The sequence below is a fragment of the Gasterosteus aculeatus genome, chromosome 21 (genome assembly GCF_964276395.1).
Source record: "Gasterosteus aculeatus chromosome 21, fGasAcu3.hap1.1, whole genome shotgun sequence".
Lineage (NCBI taxonomy): Eukaryota > Metazoa > Chordata > Actinopteri > Perciformes > Gasterosteidae > Gasterosteus > Gasterosteus aculeatus.
Genome location: NC_135708.1, coordinates 8,660,981 through 8,683,133, shown reverse-complemented (window position 1 = coordinate 8,683,133; position 22,153 = coordinate 8,660,981). Strand labels below are relative to the sequence as shown.

The 22,153-nt window shown below is 44.4% G+C and overlaps 1 protein-coding gene across 3 annotated transcripts in view; it reads left to right on the top strand.

The window, feature by feature from the left end:
- Positions 1–19,928, top strand: part of nrp1a (neuropilin 1a) — a 53,940-nt gene extending 34,012 nt beyond the window's left edge. For 2 of the 3 annotated variants that reach the window (XM_040167066.2, XM_078096992.1), the window contains 11 exons: positions 4,680–4,835; positions 6,404–6,548; positions 9,554–9,885; positions 11,169–11,313; positions 13,307–13,396; positions 14,099–14,149; positions 16,010–16,153; positions 16,240–16,517; positions 16,627–16,723; positions 16,832–16,885; positions 17,022–19,928. In XM_040167066.2, the coding sequence (XP_040023000.1) occupies positions 4,680–4,835; positions 6,404–6,548; positions 9,554–9,885; positions 11,169–11,313; positions 13,307–13,396; positions 14,099–14,149; positions 16,010–16,153; positions 16,240–16,517; positions 16,627–16,723; positions 16,832–16,885; positions 17,022–17,308 (1,779 nt within the window). In that variant the 3' untranslated portion in view covers positions 17,309–19,928. Of the gene's footprint in view, positions 1–4,679; positions 4,836–6,403; positions 6,549–9,553; positions 9,886–11,168; positions 11,314–13,306; positions 13,418–14,098; positions 14,150–16,009; positions 16,154–16,239; positions 16,518–16,626; positions 16,724–16,831; positions 16,886–17,021 lie in introns of all 3 variants that reach the window. The other variant, XM_040167064.2, reaches the window with a different exon arrangement.
- Positions 19,929–22,153: the final 2,225 nt, after the last annotated feature.

Below are 22,153 nucleotides of genomic sequence, written 5' to 3'. Positions count from 1 at the left end.
AGGTGTTAGGGGATGCTAAAAATAGACTCAGGTGAACACCATGATAAATGGAAGGTCGTGGACAGGGAGCTCAGAGGACCCGCAGCATTTCAGTTATACAATTTTCAAGGAAGGAGAATTAATTACAGTTTCAGGTAATGGAGCTATTACAAAAAGCTTCCGCTACCAAAGCCCTTTAGGTGAAATTAGGGAAAAGAGTGCTGGAATACTGCGTCTGGGTTTACAAACCATCTCTTCAGCTGCACTAGGAAGTACGTGTTTATGTCCGTTTGTAAAAATATAATCTCTAATATTACCAACATGAAACTCGGAGCTTGTATGCGGAAAATCTCCCCGCTCCCCGAAAAAGGTTCTGCATGTTCTTGATATTCCGAGACGCTATAACATCCTATAATAAAGCATTTCCAGAGGTTGTAAAGAAGGAAGGCAGGGGCTCTGTTTATGTGTAGCAGCTGCCTCTTAGACTTTAGAACACATATGAGTTCTCCACCCTCCCTCAGCCTCTGCATTTTTTTCTTGTTGTTTTTGGTGAGGGAAAACAGATAAACTTGTTCCCCAGAGGCCTCGGTTATTTAGTCAGCCCCTACGCCCGAACCCTCACCTCACCCACACACAGATTTAGAAGCTGGAATTATAAGAAAGTACTCAGTAAACTTCTCCCAACGGACGGATTGCTGCATGCATCTCTTTGCCAACTCAATTATCGGCCAATCAAGCGGCTAGAACTAATGCTTTGGAGCCTTTGCTGTTCCTTGAATGTCGTCTTCCCCTCCGGTCATTGTAAACCACATGTGTCCTCGCTGCACCCACATAACAATGACTGGCCTTAACCACGTATCATGTGGCCTTCATGCAAATCTGAGTCAGTCAGCACAGGGACAAAATGAAGCAACGGAAGGACCAAACAATCACACGCCCACAGCTGCTACTGCTGTTGAGTAATAATTGGAAAAAGATTTCTTGAAACTTGTAGGAACACACACTAATACATAAAGCCATGGCCACGTCATTCCATAACAGTCATCCGCCCCACACACGTCTCAATCAAATGCCAGATGCGTATTTCAGTACAGTTCATCTAAATACATACACACAAGGCTTCAACGGACCGATGTTAGAAGCAAGGGCACAAATCGTTTTTCTGCCTCTCTGGTTTTATTTTTTATGGACAGGAAGCCAGTGTAAAGACCTCAAAACTCAAGTGATGTCTTAGTGTTAGTAAGGACTTGAGCTCCAGCAGTCAGAATCATCTGCGGTTGTCTCATTGACTTGTTACAGACCTGTGAACACACTGTTACAACAGTCTAGTCTACTGATGATGAATGAATGGACTCTAAATCCTGTTGAGACATAAGTGCTCTAATCCTAACATCTATCCAATATATTCTTCATGTGATAATAGGCTGATTTTGTAATTGTCTTTATATAACTGTTCAGATTGAGGTTTGCATTCATAATGCATAATTGAATTCATCTGTGAATTTTCCTATTGTGGGACTAATAAAGGAATATCTTATCTTATAACCACACCTAGATTCCTGGCATGGTTTGTGGTCTTTTGTCATTAGTGATTAAAGCTGAGCGCTGGCAAGGGACTTTGAGTCATCTGTTTCGCTCACAACCAGCAGGGAGAGAACAGTCAAAACACAGACGTAGTTCGCCGGAAAACAAACTCTTGGGTTACAAAGACGCATAGAGCCACACATCAGCCTGCCTTTGCTCCATGGAGAGATTCTGCAAAATCTCTGTGATTTCTTACCTCAGCCGGGCATGTTTATAACTCAGTCTTTGTGTGTGTGCGTGTGCCCCTCCAGATATGAGTTACTGTGCACGAGTAAGCCCAGAATGCATGGTGTAATTTGTCTATAGGTGGGCTTTGGTCCAAACACGCACTCTCACAGGAGAAATAACAATATGGTGAATGAGTACCAGACACAAGCTCCATTCTGTTGGATCAGCACAGGCTCAACACGCAGCACATCCCTGTAGATGCTAGATTAGGGAGCCATAATTCACACCTCTCCGCCTCGTGATTACATCACCCATTAAGCACATTTCTGCCTATCAGGGGCTCAATGACAAATAGTTTATCATCTGAGAGTGATATACCGGCCAGTGATGCACTGCTTGCAATTTCTAAATGTTGGTGTAGGTCAGCAAGTGCTGTCTGTGGCTCTCGGCTAAAAGGAGTCCCACTATCAATAATTATCGGAGCCTGTTTGTTTTAACCGTGGTCTCTGTGGTCTTGGACGGACTGTGCTTTACATCCAAATGTCCTGGCAGTCCACTCACCCTGACCCGTGTAACCCCCGGCAGGCTCTGCCTTGTTCCTTGGCCTCTAACAAGTAGACATTAATAAATCACGCCTCGCTCATTACCCAGGCTCTGTTCTCAGCCCACGTCTGGGAAATTGATCTGATTAGTGAACCTCTTCACTGGAGACCCCATGCCCTCGTCCAATGAAGTGTGCAAGAATATGACTATTATTGTTATTATTAGTTGACACTGAATGCAATGTGCTGGAGTCCTCACCAACCTCGATCAAGTGAGCATGCCCGCTGAGATGTAAACCATTAATAATAAAAAAATAATTTTGTTTGTGTTTGTGTGATGAACTGTATTATATGGTACGTTTTACAATGCTGAAAACCTTGATACATTATACATTTGACCCTTTTCATATTCCATGCTCATGTTGTGAGATTGTTGGAGTTTGAGCACCCAGGAGTGTTCCCAATTATCCCCGCCACTCATTTCATTGCCAAGGGCTCTTCCTCTTCATTACACTTAATGAGGTATTTTTAAGAGAAACATCCCAAGGCCAACTTCTCCTATTATTCCTTTATTTAAGTAGACCTTTTCAGTAAGCCACTTTTCCATTGGCGCGCAATGGAAATGATTCAGGCTGGCCATTTGACCACAGATGTTAAAGACCTGCCTGGGCTAATATATACCTACCCAGGCTGTGATGCCATCCTGCTACGCTTTCTTCATCCAGCGCTGCCAGATATGGCTTCTTACCCAACAGAGAGGAAATAAGCTCCTGGGTTATTAAATGGGAACCGCCTGAAGCTGAAGGGATTTGATTTTGTCTCTATTTGTGGACCTAAACAAAATCTGGGACTTACTGTATAAGCCCCTTGGGCAAGTAGACATGAACAAAGGTATTCCTTCTTTGTATGTGACTGGTCTTTTTTTTGTTAGTCTCCATCCATCCAAATCCTTTGAGCAGCGAGAGGGGGAAATAGCATGGTGGAACATCATTTATTGCTCCCATCTGTTTATGTTTTTTTACTTTTGGAAGTGAATATTGATCAGCGAGATGTTCCTTTCCTGCACTTTGCTCCGGCGCGGTGCTGTATACACGGCTGCTACGAGAGAAGGCTTCGACTGCGTGGCTTTAGCATGCTGGAGCTCTGTGGAGTTTGTTGGTGGCAGATCACCCTGCCTCTGATTTTCGAAAATATGTGCGGTCTCCTGTGTCTGCCTGCTCACTTCCACATGAAGGACTTCACTGGTTTCTTACACACCCTCGCAGGTGCACATACCTCGGCACCCTGCTCGAGACCCCCCATCCCATCTCAGTTCAACACCAAAGCCTTCGCCTCTCATCGTTTCCCTGGAAACCCCGTTCCGCCAACGCCCCATCTTCCTGCCAAGCTGCTGCACGCGTTAGCAAGGCCGTTACTCCTCATTAACGTCATCTCAGCCTGTCAGAGACTGTGTTAATGCTTGTTCAACTCAAACCCGCTGCTCCATACGCAGAGGAGTTAGCAATGCTTTTACAGCCTTGCAGTTTCTTACACGCTCGCTCTTTTTCTCTATTATGGATGGAGGGATGATACGGCGGGGGTTAACTAGCCCCTAGAGGTCAGAGTGAGACTTGAAACTTATTAAATCTGGTGGCTGAAAGATTCCTTTTGTGTCTCAGAGCTAACAAAAGCTGACCTAACCGCTAAGGTATGCAGCGTTTACATTATCAAACGCCAGTTTGAAGGCTATTCTTACCACAGAAACAGAAGCCACGTGTGTGTGTGTTTGTTTTCTCTTTTATGGCAACGATAGTTCTGATGCAAGCCAGCATCATCTCTGAATCCTTTCCCCACACACAAAGCACATACATATGTAGATGTGACTACAGAACAGATATACACCAAGAAGCTAGCTCACGTGCCACGCTGACCTCACCGGCTCTGGCTTTCTTCTTGCAATAGCCTTCCAGTAATTTACTCCAGTTTATGATTACTTCATAAAGCCTCGCATATTTTAAAGATACAATATTTGATATTGAATCTGTATCTCTCTTACCTCCTGGCCAATTTTGATAATGGGATTGCAGACCCCGCTCTTGTCAAGATTCACTTCTATCCAATAAGCCCTTGTCTCCCATCTCAGGAAATTAAGTTGTCATCCTGTGTCTCTTTCATTAATGTGGGTATCATTTCATTGCTATTTATTAAATTCCCAAGTAGCGGAGGTGATTCTAATAGCAGAGGTATATTTTTAACTCTCGGAGGGTGTCCTATGCGTCACTGATACAGTATGCAGTTATTTTGACATTCACGCATATTTTAGCTGTGTCTGCCTGAGTTAATCAGCATTCTCCCGTACATTAAAAGGGAAAATCTTTTTAAGCTGCGTTGTCGAATATGGCTCTTCTCTCTTTTACCCCTTCACAGGTGGACCTTGGGTTCTTGCGGTTCGTCTCGGCCATTGGCACGCAGGGCGCTGTTTCCCAGGAGACCCGGAAGATCTACTTTGTCAAGTCCTACAAAGTGGATGTCAGCTCCAATGGAGAAGACTGGATCACTTTGAAGGAAGGCTCCAAACAAAAGGTAGGAGACTCAAATCATTAACTCGACTGTGATTTCAAACTTCATTAGCCTGCAAACATGTACTAAACTTGAAAGATCTTGTCTCGCTAAAGAAGCCAGCTGACTTGAATTGTGGTCAATTCCAAGTTGTCTTTGAGCTTGAGTGTCTGTCTCCCAACAAGCGATTATACACTTTCCTCTGCATGATATGCAAGTGGCTGTTTCTTTTCCAACCAGACTGCAGTAGCTATAGGGAGGATTATGTAAGGAATGTAGCCTCTGTTTTATGTCAGGCACCCGTCAACTTGTTGTAAATGAAGCTCGCGATGACAAAAGCCTTGACAAACAAGAGTTTAAGTTGACAGGGAAAGAAGGAAACAAGGATAGCCTTTCATGTTTGAGCAGCTGGTGGAGGAGTGTCCAGGATAGAGGGAAAAGAAGAGGGAGGGAGCGCATGCTGGTCGGACCAGATTTTGCCCAGCTGGACGCAAATACCCCATTGATTGTGGGTGTCCGTTTGTCACCAGCAACAGAGTGTCCAAACAACTGCGTTGTGCCGCCGTGTCACAAACCCCTGGGCCTGGTTATGTCATGGTTTGCAAAGTACACAGCCCCTGTAAAGTGGCAGCTTATATGTACCGAGAACAGGCCCAACCACTGTTTTTTCAGACTCTAAAGTGCTTTTGTGCGGAAGGGCCCCCTTTGCTACATGCTGAGCTTGCAGTTTGGAGACCAGGCGCAGCTCTTGAAAAGCCACTTTACAGTTTCACAGAGAAGAGACCCTGCGTGACATTTAAGAGAGTGGTTGACTATGTTGCTGCCTCTTACTGATGTGCTTGATGGGTATTGCCCATGGACTGGGTTGAAGAAAGACTGCACTTACTATCGGATCAGACCAGGTGTTGTTTTAGTTCATCCTAAATTAGCTGAACTAGTTAGCTTTCTATCTGTCATCCCGCTCGTCTCTGCTGGACTCTTCCCCACAGCTACTCCATCGGGGAGGTCAAAAGGTCATGAAGTCACGGAAGTGATTCAATTACCCAGAATGAACTGTGACGGACTGTGGGGAGTTGTTTTGCCGGCCTCTTGTATGCCCGCTGGTAAACTGTCAACAAACCTCAGGGGAGAACATTGGCATCTCTGACCTTTAAACAAGACACTGCAGTAAAAACCCCACTAAATCGGGTAGCAGAGGAAAGCAATCAGGGCATCTTGAGCCAATCTGGACTTGTCAATGTTGCACATACTGCCTCAGGTTTCGCATTCACAGTGTACTGCCCGGTTGGGCTGCTTCGTCTGGCACAAATGGAAGTGCTAGCTGTGACCGATGTCACATTTTACACACATTAAATGTCTTTTCAAATTTAGATTTACACGTTTGAGCATCTTGACTCAGAACACAATCACTCAATTCTAGCTTTCTTGCTTGTTCATTTTCAGATTTCCGAAGACTAATCTCATCAAATGAGATTCTTCCTCTCACCTCTGCTCTCTTGTTTCATGTTTCAATGTAGCCAAGGTCTCAAACAAGCTTTCAAACCAACTTGTGTTGGTGTCAATAATCTTCTTTCCTTCTTTCTCTATTGCAGGTTTTTCAAGGCAACACTAACCCAATAGATGTTGCCAAGACGATGCTGCCCAAACCCACGCTGACGCGCTTTGTCCGGATCCGTCCCGTTACCTGGGAAACAGGCATCGCACTGCGCTTCGAGGTGTATGGATGTAAGATATCAGGTTGGTACTGCCGAGATCCCTGCTGATCTGCATACACGCACACATCTCAGCTATCTTGGCTCAAAGCTGCCACTGAAAATGCTGCATTATGCTGCTTGTATTCTTATCACATCAGATAATGCCACTTTAGACGTCTGCTCATGCCCCGGTATCAGCTCCCTTATGTTGCAGCTTATACTGGGTATTTCCCCACTCGGGTCCCAGTTGCACAAACATCTTACTTCTGCGAGGTGTGAGATGAAGGTCTGTTTCTGCAACAGTCCTGCTCTTAAGCTAAAGCTAGCTGATGCATTATAGAGGAGTGGCACATGAAGGACGATTACCTATTTATGTTACCCATGTTTAGATGTACCTCATTCAATATAGATGGTCCCTCCATCTGGAGGGCAGAGTAAGTTACAGCTGGGCGGGATCTACACGGCCCTTCCCCTCCTGATGTGCCAGTCGCAGCCTCCTCTTTAGCTACAGCCTGTGGTTTGCGTACAGAAATTAGATTTTGGCAAAGCTCCTCTCATCATCTACTATTTCGTTGATGCTATTTTAACAAGGGGTGTCATTTGGTTTTAGTCCATCCGTCTGCATTTCAATTTGTTAGTGTTGAATGTTAATTAGTGCTCGTCTGTGTGTTTTGTTTGTCTGTACTTGGATAGGGAGGATATCTTACAAGGACAGCTATTTGTTGTCAATGTTGTTGGTCCAGCATTAAACCTTGGATTACAGTTAAGGCTCTGGATTAGTTGTAGCCAGCCAAATGTGCTCATATGTGTTGTGTGTGTGTGTTTGTATTTATGCATCACATATGTGTGGCTCTTCATGTAATAGCAGAGGGCAGTGCGGATACAGTAGGGTTACAGCTGGTACGTGTGTTTTGGGCGCACAACCAGACCGCTGCACAAATCCTGAACACATCACACGGCCGAAGTTTACCACAAGTTCTCCATAAGGACGTCAGCACCCTTGGGTGCTGTGAAATCACTGCCAGCTTCACTGCATGCTCACATCGCAGTCGGAGAGAGCAAATGCTGCTTGGCTCTCGGGGGCTGTATAAACCCAGTGACTCACTCCAATCTACCTCAAGCTACGACACTTTTGTTAAAAGAAAATAAATTCTATACATAGCACACCAAAATTGAGCTACATAAAACTATCAAAGCATGTGCCCATCTTCCAATTACAATGTCAAGACCATATGTCAGGCATCACGTTACAGAATGTTAGAGAATGTTGCTAGATGTTTCTCCCTTGATCATCATGGCCGCATGCCCCCGCTGACACACACAGTTATTCATTAATAAAAGGATCCACCACCTGGTTGTTTGTGAATTCACCATGATGTAAAAATACCTCAGAATGAACCACTGATGCTCTACCCAAACCCTAAAAGAAGAACACGTGTCACCATCTTTGCGCTGGCAGTCCACACACAAGTTGTGTTCTCTGGGTGTGTCATTGCCAAACCATAATCTATGCAACTTCAATGATTGCAGCTGAAGCTGATAAAGAGCTCCAGATGGGGAGTCTAAACTTAGATCAGGAACACACATATACCTATTTCTACATCCCTCCCTCACTTCAAAGACTGCTCTATCCTCACTGCCAGCGTTTACTCCTTATGATGCGATTCTAATTCAGAGATTTGTCTCACGGGTCTGCACAGGAACTGTTTTAGATAAGCGGAAGGAGAAAAAAGTTTGAATGAGGCCCTGTTCTCCAAAATCGTTTGCTTGTCTTTTCCCAGATGAAGTCTGGTTGAGTCCTGCAGCGGTATAGTGCACACTTTGTCTCAGACAGACACAGAAATGTAATAATGTCCAGATTTATCCCTCTGTGGGAGCTAGATAGTAAATGGTATTGCTTACCACAGGTCCCTGACTCAGTGTCTTGGGATTAGGGAAAAGACGTAAAGGAAGGTTCACCCAGAATACATCTGCAGTGTCAGAACTCAAAAGAGGATCTGACACTTTTTTGAGCTGCAGTGAAATTAGAAATGAAACTGCCCCCCTAACTTCTCAAAGTAGTCTGGAAGTACAACAGTGTAAAGACTCATTTAAAACTTAACCTAAGATTTTAAATTGTAAATTTGGATATTTTATGTGGACCCCCAAGCTGGGTAAGACACAAAAACTGCAACCAGTGTCCCAAAACTAGTACTGTGCTCTAGAAATGTCAGGTTGTTAGGTTGGATTTGGCCTGGATCACAGTGACAATAAGTTATTGTCATTACCAAGGAATCAATAACATTTCATTAGAGAAGAAAGCACTGTGCTGGATCATGAAAAATTCAGGTTTAAACATGCAACTGCATCTGAGCCGCAGCAACAGGTCTTTATCCTGTTCGGCTTTTGATACACAGGGATGGCATCAATGGGGGAAAGAAAAATGAAAACAGCTGTCTCCCTTTAAAAAAACACATCCAAAGAAGCTAATGAAAAGCGCTGGGATAGGGGTAAGATCAGAGAAGTAGAATAAAGGCGTAGAAGAAAGTCTGAAAATCTGGACAGAAAACAACAAAGTATTAAAATACACAGATGTTGACAGCTGTGGAGCAGAAGGTGCAGCAGCAGATAAAACACAAAAGAGAATGTGTTTTTGCGTGTAGGTAAATGTGAGTCTACAGAGGGAGGAGGGGGTGGATAAAGGAGATGAAAAGAAATAGCCCTCCCAGAACGTGCAGGACGTGGAAGTACCCACCCAGAGGTGGGATTTAATTGGCTGCCTGGAGACAACCGCTTCAGGCAAATTAATTAGTATGCATGGGATCTTCAGACAGAGAGAAGAGAGGCTGAGATCTCAGGAACATCACAAAGAGTTTGGGGAATTGTCCTCCTCACTTTGATTTTCACCATCCCTGTAGCCCCTATTTGAATCTCAAACTCACCAGTTGAACTTGTCGCGTGGTAAATGGTGATGGACATCATGTTCATATCAGGAAATTATTTTGGTGCCCATTGTCCCTGCTGCTTTTCATTCGTGCTAAAAATGCTAAGCACCGATTTCTATTGCAGAGTACCCGTGCTCCGGCATGCTGGGCATGGTATCGGGTTTGATCACCGACAACCAGATCACTGCATCCTCCCATACGGACCGGAGCTGGGTACCGGAGAACGCCCGCCTTCTGACCAGCAGGACGGGTTGGACCCTGCTGCCTCAGCCCCAGCCCTTCACCAGCGAGTGGCTGCAGGTGGATCTTGGTGAGGACAAGGTGGTGAAAGGGTTGATCATCCAGGGAGGGAAGCACCGTGAGAACAAGGTCTTCATGAAGAAGTTTCGCCTTGGCTACAGCAACAATGGATCTGACTGGAGGATGGTGTTGGACACCAGTGGGAACAAGCCAAAGGTGAGAGTAGTTTTCAGTGTTTTTCTGACAAGTCTGAAGCATAACCCTAGATAAAGTACCCTTAATTTTTGTTTTAAGGTAAAGGTTATTTCAAGAAATATGGGTAGGAAATAGATTGATTCATAACACAAACCAAAAGGTAAGTTTTACTTTCAGCATTAGGGAAAACAATTTAAAGGTACTTCCCTAAAAGGTCCCGTCAATTCCGATTTAGTCACCAGGGTCTTGCGACTGGCAGTTGTGAGTCATTCAACAGTCGTTGCGAGTCAATTTCAGCAGTGCTTTGAATCACATTAGGATAAGCATCGCAAGTCTCACCGAGCCTTCTCCCACCTTTATCCTCCTGCTTTGTATTCTGCATGACACCCGCCGTTCAACCCCTTTCAATGGGTAGTGAAACCTCTCGAGAGAGGAAGGAGGGGTGAGGGGAGCCAAAGGAAAACAGGGGATGAAAGACAAGGACGAGAGTGAAGGGAAATAATGTAAAACAGAGAGACGTGCCCCGAGATTTATCTGATGGTGTCAAGGCACGCACTGGAAACAGACGCCAACAATTTCCTCAACTGTTGGCGTCTGTTTCGGGTGCGTGCCTATATACATACTGGTACAGTTTGGACACACTTTGTCAGTTAAGACAAAGTGTGTCCAATGAGCACGTACATACACAATACTGCACATCTCCAGGAGCTCAAGGCTCCCTAATTACAAGTGTCCCTGACTGGGCATGAATCTGATCCAGATGGTCTGATGGTTGATTCATGAAGGGATCCATACCCCCTCCCCCCCATCCTGTCCTAGTTAGCAGCCTCTCTCCCCTTGCCTGAGAGGTTCCCAGCATCAGAGGTGCACCAGTCTCCTTCACGTGATCACAGCATTAATCCACTTCCATCGTTTTGCCTCTTTTGCCTGCTATTCTTGCATCCTACATTCTCGCCTGTTCCTTCATGTATTTCTCTGCTCAAGAAGGATCTAAAGGAAGCAAAAGTTGCGTTTGACGGCCCTGTGTGTCGTGCTGTCAAGGTGTCAGCAAGATGAGAGAGATCAGGTCATCTCCTGTTCATTCTTCTTACTTACGTACCCAGCACATGCCACCGGTCCAGCCCACTTCTGGTTTTCAGAAGGCAGGGATAAGTCTGCCTCAGGGTATCTGCATTTGAAGAGCTGCATCAGTCAAAAGCCCGGCAGTGACATCATCCGCAATATTGTCTTTTTTTTCACTCACTCTTTCCTTCTCTGTCTTTGTCCCTCTTCCTCCCACCTTTTCTCCCACCTTTGCTGGGCAGATGTTTGAAGGGAATAGCAACTACGACAGTCCTGAGCTGAGGACGGTGGAGCCCCTGCTGACGCGCTTCATCAGAATTTACCCGGAGAGGGCCACTCCTGCTGGCATGGGCCTGCGGCTTGAGCTTCTGGGCTGCGAGATGGAAGGTAAACTGGAACTTGTTGAAGGTGTTACTTTGATGAAGAATATGCAAAAAGGGCATTGTTATGTCTGCCATTTATAAAATGTTTACCTCTCAACCGGCAGATACAACGCTTCCACTAACAGTGGCAAAATGACTTCCCAGGGTGATTTTTCCCATGGAAATGTCCTTTCCAGCTCTTTTAACCATGGCGATGAAATTTTCCCTCCTGGTATTGAGTTTTTTTTTGGATAGAACATTAATACATACAACCAAACCATCCTTACTGGACACACCTTGACCCTGAGACATTTGACATGTCCCATGACCCACTCAAACATGAGCCATCTATCTTAGCCGATGACATGGCTGCAAGTAGTTTGCGCCTGATGACTTTGCCACAAACACGGTTATTTAAAGATGTGTTGGCTCCCTGTGTTGAGCACCCAGCTGTCCAGCTCTTGCTCTTCTTTAACCCTACAAAGTGACAGTTGTCTTGTCTTCCGGTTACATCAAAGCTGCCTCCGTAGCTTGCCACTTCTAGAGTGCTACAGATGAAAGCCCACCGGGCCTCGTAGGATTATTGCAGCCTGGCCCCCATCGCACTCTTCCCAACCCCTTCCTTGCACGTCTCTCTTCTTTCAAAGGACTGTACACGCTTCGCTATCTTTAAAATGACCCCTCTTCTTTTCCCCCTGTTCTTTATGTGCTTCTCTCAATACTGAAGTAGCAGAAAAACAGCTCAGCAATATAAGAGTGTGTAGCGCGCTGGCCCTAAGTGGATTTACATATTGGATTTCAGGGAGGCCAATTCTGTTGTAAGCCTCGTGGACTCCCACCGGGAGCTTTAGATGATAATGCTTGTTTTCAGTGTTAATGCCAAACACACAAATGTTCACACAGACGTCCACACAAGCACACACAGACTCACTCACACACACACACAGAACACACGATCGCAATCACTCGGCCAAATATGTGATTACAGGCATTAATACACAATGAAGCAAGTACACAGGTGCTCGCACTAGTGTGTACAAGCGTTTGTGTGCACCAAGCAAGCCATGGCAGCAGGGCTAAATCCTCATTTTTGTGAAAGGTTTGCCTGATGTAAGCGCTGACCCCATCCCCGACCCTCCCCACCCTGAATCTGACAGGGGCTTATCTGCCTCATATTTCATCTAGCACAGGGAGAGAGCGGACGCATTGGCTCACACGCACACAGATATGGTCCATATCCATTTTTCAGGCAGTTTTCCCCCTTTCCCTATGCCCCCTTCTCCCTCCGTCTCTCCCCTCCTCTCGATCATTACTTTGTCAGTATAAACACACACAAATGCACACACACCGCAGGACGGTTCTGGCAGTGGAGCATGGAGTGGATCTAGGACCAGGCCCACACCAAGTGTAATCATAGGCAAATATAGCAGCCAGTGGTCCTGCCAATACCCAATCCAAAGCCCTGTTTCTAAATTTTTAAGGTTCTAGCCCCCCCAATCTCTGAGGAACCACTTCAACTATATTTATACACCCTCACCTCCACAGCATGATAAAAGGAGGGATGCTAATAGGTCAAACCTGAATTGAAGCCCGATGGGTAACTGTGGGCAGAACATGCAAAGCTTCTGAATACATATAGCAGTGTTCTTTTTTTGCTATATGCTATTTAAACTATGAAACAGGCTGGAACCCCACTTTTTCTCACTACATTATTTTTCAATGTTTGGTTATCTGATTAGGTGTTAACCTTTTTCTGGCTTTGGACAAAAGTGCAGAATGAATGTGTTGGGTCTTCAAGTTCTGGAGCACTTTTCATTTTCAAATTACAGACAGTGATAAGACCAAAACCACTGACATGTAATGTTACTTTATATTACATGAAGCTTTTATCCAACGCAATTTACAATAAGTGTTCCGCTCAAGCCACAGGGGCACATCTGCACACCTTCTGAACAACAAAGTATTTCCAACCTGAAATCTAATCTATATAAATCTGCCCTTCTCCTCTGCCTTTACAGCTCCTACACTCTCCCCTACCACCCTCGTCCCGAGCACTACTCCGTCGGACGAGTGTGACGATGACCAGGCGAGCTGCCACAGCGGCACAGGTGATGACTACGACGTGACAGGTGCTAACATCGCCCTCATGAGACTGCACCCCTTTTCAATCCTCCTCACCTCCACCAACATCTCTTACACTTCTGTCTACCTTGGCTGACACTCTTTCTGCTCCACTTTTCCAGCTTCGCCCCTCTCTTTTATGGTGGAATTTGATACTGCAGCACGCATCCCTGTGCTCACTGGCGTGCACCCTGCTCTAGTTATCTGCACCTGTAGCTTCCCTCTTCCCCTTTTACCTCTGGCCTCGGCAAAGCCGCATCAAACAATTGTCACACTTGCTCTGGTGTTGGCCAAACGCACACCCCTGCTTCAAAACCTACCAGCTGCCAGCTCTGCCTCGCTCCCTATCCTTTCATCACCCGCCTTGTCCGCCTGCTCAATCGTTTCCACGTACTCTTCTCGGCCTCATTTTCCACTAACCCACTAACTCTGCGAGCCTGCACCACAGCCTGCACTCCCCATTAACCAGCAGTCTCCAATGATGAGCATGGCACGATTTCAGTCACGTATTTTGGAAGTATTACATTAAGTGTGTCACGGTAGATACAGAGACTTAAGGTGTGTGGTTGTTAGCAAGATTTAGCAAGTGAGGATTCAGGTGCATAAGTCCTGTAAAAATGTAAAAAAAAAAAAAAAAAGAGGTCTTGCCATTGCTAGGCTAACTGTTCCAATGTGTTGTGTTCTGACAGGGGGTACCACGATACCAGAGACCACTACTGCTGATGTGGATGGCATCGCAGGTAAGAAAATTGTATTATATTTGCTTTTCCCAACAATAATTCCACATCTTAAGCATATTCAAAGATGACATGCCAGAATTTTAAAAAATAGAGTAAATGTTGAACAGCTCTTTGTTTTTATTTTTTATTTAATTCATTTTCACAGATTCATTGTGAAGCATAACTTAGCTCATGAATGCCAGCTCATTGCGGTCTCAATTGTCCCGCTGTGTGTCCGTTATTAAAGCTGATGATATGGTCCAGAGAGGCTCGTGCTGACAGGGTGAGGGAGGTTGTGTCATGCAGAGCTAGCTGATGATTAGCACTGGTGCTCTGTTGCTGCCTCCTCAGCATAATCACTAATCACCGGTCCGACACTGATTCACACTAAACACACACACACACACGCAACACGCCACAAAAACAGTGAAAAAACAATGCAAATGACCACAGGAAATTGGGTGTGCTTAGGGCTCACTAACAGAGACACGCGCACAAACAAACACACACACACTGTTGTTTCCTGTAGCAGGTTGATGAGGCAGCAGCCAGCTGAGAGGGTGTGCCCCCGTCTGACCTTGGCTAATGGGCCATAGGCTCCAGCAAGCCCCCTTCACTCTGTCTGCAATCTGCTGGGGCTCCAGAGATGATAGATGAGAGCTGAGCTGTGCATGTGCATATTTGCGTCGTCTGTATGAACCTACCTACATTTCTGTTGGTAAACACTTATCCGCCTGTCTTTTTATTTCAAGAGTCTCCAACCTTGCGTGCTAATGTATGCAAGTGTGCGTCCCCGTCCGCTTGGGTGTGTGTGCGCCGTGCACTACAATCTTGGAAGATGTAGTTTCTTTTGGCATTTGGCAAGAAAAAGTCTCTTTTCATCAAACGACCTGAAGTATAGCCGCTCATCTTATCCAGAGCATGTTGGTAGCCTCAGTCAAAGCCTCCCAAGAATGGAAAAAAAATCCCAAGTCATTAATTGGGAATGGAACGTCTCGCCGCAGGAAAAAAAAATGCTTGGCGTCTGAAATGCGGTTCCACATGGGAATTCCATCCTTTGTGTTTAATGGGTAAATTGAGTCGATGCCTGTAGAAGCTAGTTAAATTCCTCCCATTATTAAAGAGAATATTGGCTCATACATTCTGTCACCCAGAGATCCGCCTGACTGTATCTCTAAAGGCATCTCATTCGGGACTTTGAGGCCGTGGCTAACGTCCCAAACAACCCGCTCCCTTGGTTCCATGGAAGTTCTTCTTTATCCAATTTGAAAAAACACTAGAGCCTGAGCTCCCACACAGTTCCTTTAGCGCGGCGTGTGTCCATGGGGGATTACATTGTTGGAATGGGTTCCCGACGCTGTTACCAAAGCTGTCTTCAAACATCAAGTCTCTGCTCTCATTAAAATCCTGAGCTCTCTGCAGGTTGCTTTGAATGTTGCTTTCTCAACTGGGGGCCGTGTCCAGACCCCATCATCCTATTCCCTTGTCTCTGTTCTTAGTGTCCCTCTATAGTTTTTTTTTTTACATATCCTATTGCGTTCATTATAGAAGATCTTTAACTGTAGCCAAGAAACACGTTGTGCATGAGGTCTATGCTGTTGGCTCACTGCTTTCTCACGTTAGAGCCATAACCATCCAAAGTCTCTCCCTCCCTCCTGAGTTGCTTCTTTTTTTCTCCCCCAAGCTATGGGACTCCAAGCTTACGTCCCACAGTTCTTTGCCGCCCTCTAGTGCTTGAAGGTTATCAGAGTCGCCTACAGTCATATCATGACAGGCCCCCAGGTCATTGTTCGGTTGAAGCCGGAAGCTCTCGTAATAAGGGTGATGATGAAACGCAGTCTCCTGGCACATGATCTTGACCCCTCTTCAACAAATTTACAGCTTTCCTGTGGTTTGCCTGTGACTTTGGATGGGCCAATGATCCGTCCTTCTGCAGCTGGACATCAGAGGACACTGGGTCCAAGTGGCAGATTCAGTCCAGCGGTACCCCCACCCTCAACACTGGACCTAACATGGACCACACAGGTGAGGGCCCTCCTGATGCAGTACATGTTTTTCAGCCTTAGAGTTTTTTTTTTCTGTGAGTGATACAAGTTCTTTTATCCAAACAGGTGGATCAGGTAACTTCATATACACCTTGGCAACAAGTCCACAAGAGACCGAGGTGGCTCGGCTGGTCAGCCCACTGGTCAGCTCTCCGGACTCAGACCTGTGCATGTCCTTTTGGTACCACATGTTCGGGGCCCACATTGGCACACTTCATATAAAGCAGCGCAAGCAGACTGTTGAGGGACCAGCTGATATCCTGCTATGGACGGTCAGCGGTCACCAAGGCAATCGCTGGAGGGAAGGTCGTGTTCTCGTGCCCCGCACCAACAAGCCCTATCAGGTAAATCACTAGTGGCCTGTTACTCGTATTGGTATTTACCACCATACGAGTGCTTTTTCCATTCAAGGAAAAGTTGCCGAAAAAACAACCCTATGCTTTTCCCCGCAAGGTGGTTATCGAAAGTCTGGTGGAGAGAAAAAGCTGGGGAGACATTGCTGTGGATGACATTAAGGTTCTCAATGGACTCAGCATGACAGACTGTAAAGGTGAGGGTTTTAAGAGTTCGGTGCAATTCCTCCATTCAGTTCTTGTTTTGAAGTAAAAGAAAACAGTTTTATCTGCTGTTGGATTTATTCTTATTTCTGTTTGAACAGATCCTGACGTTCCCACTGAGCCGATGCTACCAGAGGATACCTTCAACGAAATCCGTAAGTAATTTCACACAGGGCGTTATATTTTACCGGTATCCCACTTTTTAGAACTTTTTGCTCACCTCTAGACACTTTGTAGTTCTTTCTCATCTCATCTTTCACTTCTTCTCTTCTTCTCTCTCCCCCCCTCCAGTGGAGGAGATCACTGAATACCCCGACTTTGTGGAGACCAACCAGATCAGCGGAGCCGGCAACATGCTGAAGACGCTCGACCCCATCCTGATCACCATCATTGCCATGTCCGCCCTGGGGGTCTTCCTGGGGGCCATCTGTGGCGTGGTCCTGTACTGTGCGTGCTCGCACGGAGGCATGTCAGACAGGAACCTGTCGGCCCTGGAGAACTATAACTTTGAACTCGTGGATGGGGTCAAGCTAAAGAAAGACAAACTCAATGTACAGAGCTCATACACAGAGGCGTGAAATGGGACCGGGAGCATTCGCGTGACTGTATGACATGCACAGCTCGCAGAGCGTGCACAAGACTGGCTATAGGCATATCCTCTCATATATCCATGTGTAGACCGGCTCAAAGGACTGCCAAAGCCCTCAACTCACTGGATGAGGGACATGTTCAGGAACCAATAGGAGGGTCAGACTGATCCATGCTTTTCTCAGGAGCTGCAGTAACAATAACCTACCAGTAGGGGACACTGTGTACAGATGAAATACGGAAAAATAATTATGTACAGATGATTTAGATGATATTTTAATTTTCTATTTTGATTTCATTCATTTTTACAATCGGATGCTGGTGTTGAGACCAATTTATTAATAATGTTTAAAGTATTTATCGTTTTCTGGGGAAAGACATTTTTGTTTGTTTTTATTATCAGTTCACAAAGGCTGTTGTTTAATTTCAAGTTTGAAAGAGACGTATCAAAATCATTAATGAACCATATCCGGCAAAACTGTAGATTTGCCCTAGCATACAGGGTCTGCTCATAACTCACAACCCTGAACCATGTACCCTGTCCCCTTTGACCTCTGTCACTCTATTGTGAGGGTCCCACTCATGGCAATGTATGGTTCTGACAGTGCCTTTTGTACATTTGGGTTCAGCCTCCTCCTTGATTTGGGTGTTTTGTTATAATCACAGGAAACGGGGGCACATTCTCTTATAAATACCCACAGAACAGGAAGACAGTCTACCACAGCGCTTTGTTTTTTTTGTTATTTTGTGTTCTCTGTCCAAAAACCACACACTGTAAATACGTTTTAATATATTTTGTTGCCCTTTTTAAAGAAAGGAAAAAGGAAAAAAGCTGCAGTATCCCTTTTTTAATGGGTTTCTATTTGTGTAAATACAATCTTCTGACTGTTTTGTGGAAGGTGCAGTGTTATGTATTGTTTTTTTTGGTAATTTTAGATTAATTTGCTCAGACAATAAGATTTGTGTGGTCTTACAGCGTTTTTCAATGTGCATTCAAGCCATCTGTCATCAAAATACACCCACTTCACAGAAAACACCAAAAGATAAAGATGAATCAAAAGGTAACAAAACAGAAAAAAACAACAACAATGAACACTTTTTTGACTAATCTCACATATCTTCATCATATCTCCTCAACGAGCTGTTGAAATATATAAAATCGCTAACAGCATACCAAAAAAAAGACAAAAAAACCCACCACAGTCATAATGTCTTAGCTTTAGCTAAGACGTGGACTAGCTCGTCAACTCCGAACGTCACTGTGGATTGTTCACTGAAGACGTGCTATCCAGACACTGCAGCTTGAATGCACTTTGTCACCGATCCCCTGGTGATAGGAGCCTGTGGAAGGAGGGGTTAAACACACTAACTGAAGAATGGTGCTATCATTACTTTAGCCAGACACGTTTGTCTCACGATGAACCCAGTTTGTAATTGTTCACATGCTGTATTGTATCTTAAGGGCCTCTGGGACCGTGTTGGTTTTTTGCGTGTTCCACGTGTAGCAGCCATATCGTTGTGATGTCATTAGGAAGGGACACTGGTACAGCAGGGGGGGAGGGGGGAGGGTGGGGGGTCGAGTGGCGTCTCCTGAATCAGGTCACCTGGCCTCCCCTCCATTGCTTTACCAAAGGACGGTGGCCCCCCTCTGGTTCACTGGGATTTCTCACTTACAAAATACAACAGGTCCACGGTTCCTGTCATCAGCCCTCACAAAAGAGACGACTACTCGCTTTGCTCTGGACAGAAAATCAAGAGGGGGGATAATGGGTCACTGTTTTTTTTCTCTCTTTCTCTCTCTTTGTAAGCTTCAAACAAGTGCAAATATCACCTTGATGTGAACTCTTCGGGTCTGTACTGAGTCTCCGGGACAATCCCACCGCTATACGCAACAAGGGGAAGGGACTTTGTGCGAACTCCCCGTGAGATTGACAGTATCGGGACACAAGGGCCCACGGGAAAGCAACTCTTTGGTTCTCCCGCACCACAACAAAACAATCAAAAAACTCAAGCCTGAGAAGGGGGGGGGGGGCGCGTCTTTTACATCTGTGTGCTTTGTACGTCGTACCGTGGTGAACACATCCTCAGCTTGTTCCTTTCAGATTTGACCTCCCACTCACCTTCACGTCTGCGCTCGCGGCTACGGAGGACTGTAGCTCCAGCAACGTCTGCTGAACTAGAGGAAGAGGAAACTGTAGCGTGGACTCAAAACAAACAATGTTGCACTGATAAATATATTTAAGAGGTTTATGTGTTTATAGCGTTCATTTGCAAAAAAGAAAAAAACTGAATTCAAAAACAGAAGAGCGTGTTCATTTATTTCATCTTTTTTATACATATATAAATATATAGTTTCAGATTATGTGATAATTCTGAAATGTAAAAATATTGAGATGTTTTCATTATTGAAAAAGGCATAAAAGATTTTTCAATGGTAATGTCCCTCTCCCTCTATTTACATGGCATATTAACGCTTCATTTTGTACTGTCATTCAAATTTTGTGCCGATTTTTTTTTTTACAAGAACAAGAAAAGAAGACTTTTATTTTCAATACTGCTTCTGTAATTTGCTGTTGTAGGAAAAAATGAATAAACAGCAAGGCCTTAAAAGAATGTTTGTCGTGACCCACAAACTATGTTTCCTTTTCCAGTCAGATCCACATCACAGCCGTTAACCAGCAGCTCTTTGACACAACATCTGTTTTTGCATCAAAGTAAGGTGAAAGCACTATTTCAGTCAGCAAGATAGTAATGTAAAACCAGAGCGACTTGTAGTCTTTGTCTCACAGCTGTTGCTTTCAAAATTCACAAATAAAAGGCATCTTCAGATGAAAGAATGGGCTCATTTACTCCGGCATTTATCCATTACAGTGCAATTAGCTTGTTGTGGTAGATGTATTAGCGGAGACAATCCAAACTGATCGACTACTTTACTCTAACACCAGGTTATCAACAGTGATTATTTATGTTTAGATCACAAGACCAGATGGAAACCATCCAAATGTAATTATTAATGTGAGGACTCTCTGGTGAACGGCAGTGAAGATGGCGGCCCGGAGCGAAGGGCGGCCACGACCACTAATGGGAAGCTCGTGTGTGCTACACTCAGGCTCTCGGCTGCTTCTCTTCTTGGGCTATCATTAGCAGAAATCAGGCTTGGACTAAAATGTCTCTGATTTGATGAAGCCACATACTTAAATAGCGATGTGTTATTCTGGCAACACAACGAAACAACTTTGAATACATGGGGATAACGGATGGTTTAGTTTCATAGTTTAATTCCAGTTGTGAATGGGGGGGCAAAAGAATATTAGCAATTATTTGCAACACTTATTGTCTTTCAACATTAACACATCTTAGATTAATAGTAGCAGCCTTGCCTCCATTATCATAAACAATCATATTTGACTGGTAACATAATTTGGCTGCATACCCTCCACACCCAATTAACTGAGAGAGATTTGTAACCCAGCAACCCTGTGAGATCCTCTCTATCTCTTCTAAAACGACTCGAATCGTGGATAGAAATACTTTGACTTAATGAATTAATGAGTCAAGTAAGGCGAGGCATTATCAAATGCTCATCTTTGTTGCACACTCAATTAAGAATTAAAGAATTTAACCTCAAAGTGGTCTAAAGAACAATTAGATCGTTTCAAACTGAAAACGATGTACACATACAAAGAAACACAGTTACGTGCCCTTAAAGGGTAATTTCTATATTTTTCAACCATTTACCCAAGTTATTTGTGTGTAAGATGAGAATGTTTGATTCGTCCAGTGTTGCAGGGGAAGCCTGCAGATGCCAGACGCTAAACGGGCTGCGATATAATCATATTGTGCTTGTTTTGGCCTCTGACATGGTTGTTGTGTCGATAGAACTCTCGATCGACTTCTTGCAAAAAGTCACATGACTGAGTATCCAACCGAGAGTGAGTGGTTCAAAATATGAAAGCTCTATGAGAGCTTTTAGTGGACGTACAATGATTGTGATAAGTTACAGCCCACTCCCTCACTGCAACCTCAACACAAAAACATGAAAAAATAGGCCACGGTTAAAAAAAAATACTAAAATGATCCTTCAATACAAATCTATGAGCCATTTAAAATGATGAATAAAGGGGCATTACTTTATCACGTTCTACTAATGTCATTAGACTTCATGTTGAAACGTTGTCAAGAAATGGATCCTGGTCCAGATTCAGCTCTTTTTCATCAGTTTCACATGAGAAAGCAAGCGAGGATTAGCTGGATGAAGGTAACCCATATGATCATTGACAGTTTGTTGATAGAAAATCTGTCCCAAATAATTAAAGTGGGCCAAAATAGATATTAGAACTTTCTGTTTTTTTTTGTAATTTAACCTTATCATCCAAACTGTTTGACATCCAAACTCAATCTACAGTTTTCCCCTTTACCACTGGATGGCTCAGTAGAGTAATGCTACTAGAAAGTAAGATGCAGACTGGAAATGACTCTGCTTAACACAAACTTAGTATTACACAGGCGCATAGATTCCCAAAGAGTAACATGTTATAATAAAAGTCACTTCATTCAGTCTATCAGTGGATGGTTCACTCCTTCACTTCCATCTTATATCACCACAGAAGTGAAAGCAAGTTATAAGAAGGGTCATAGACTACAAACAGTTTCAATGCTTGCTCAAGGATCGCTTTAATAGAACAGAGTCACTGTCAATATCGTTTATAATACTATTGGCTTATTATTATATTGTCATGATAGTTGTTAATTGTGAGTGTAATGTTAATGGAATGGATTTTGGATGCTGTGAAAGGAAAAGCATGAAAGTGTGAAGCAGCCCGTTATTGTAGTTT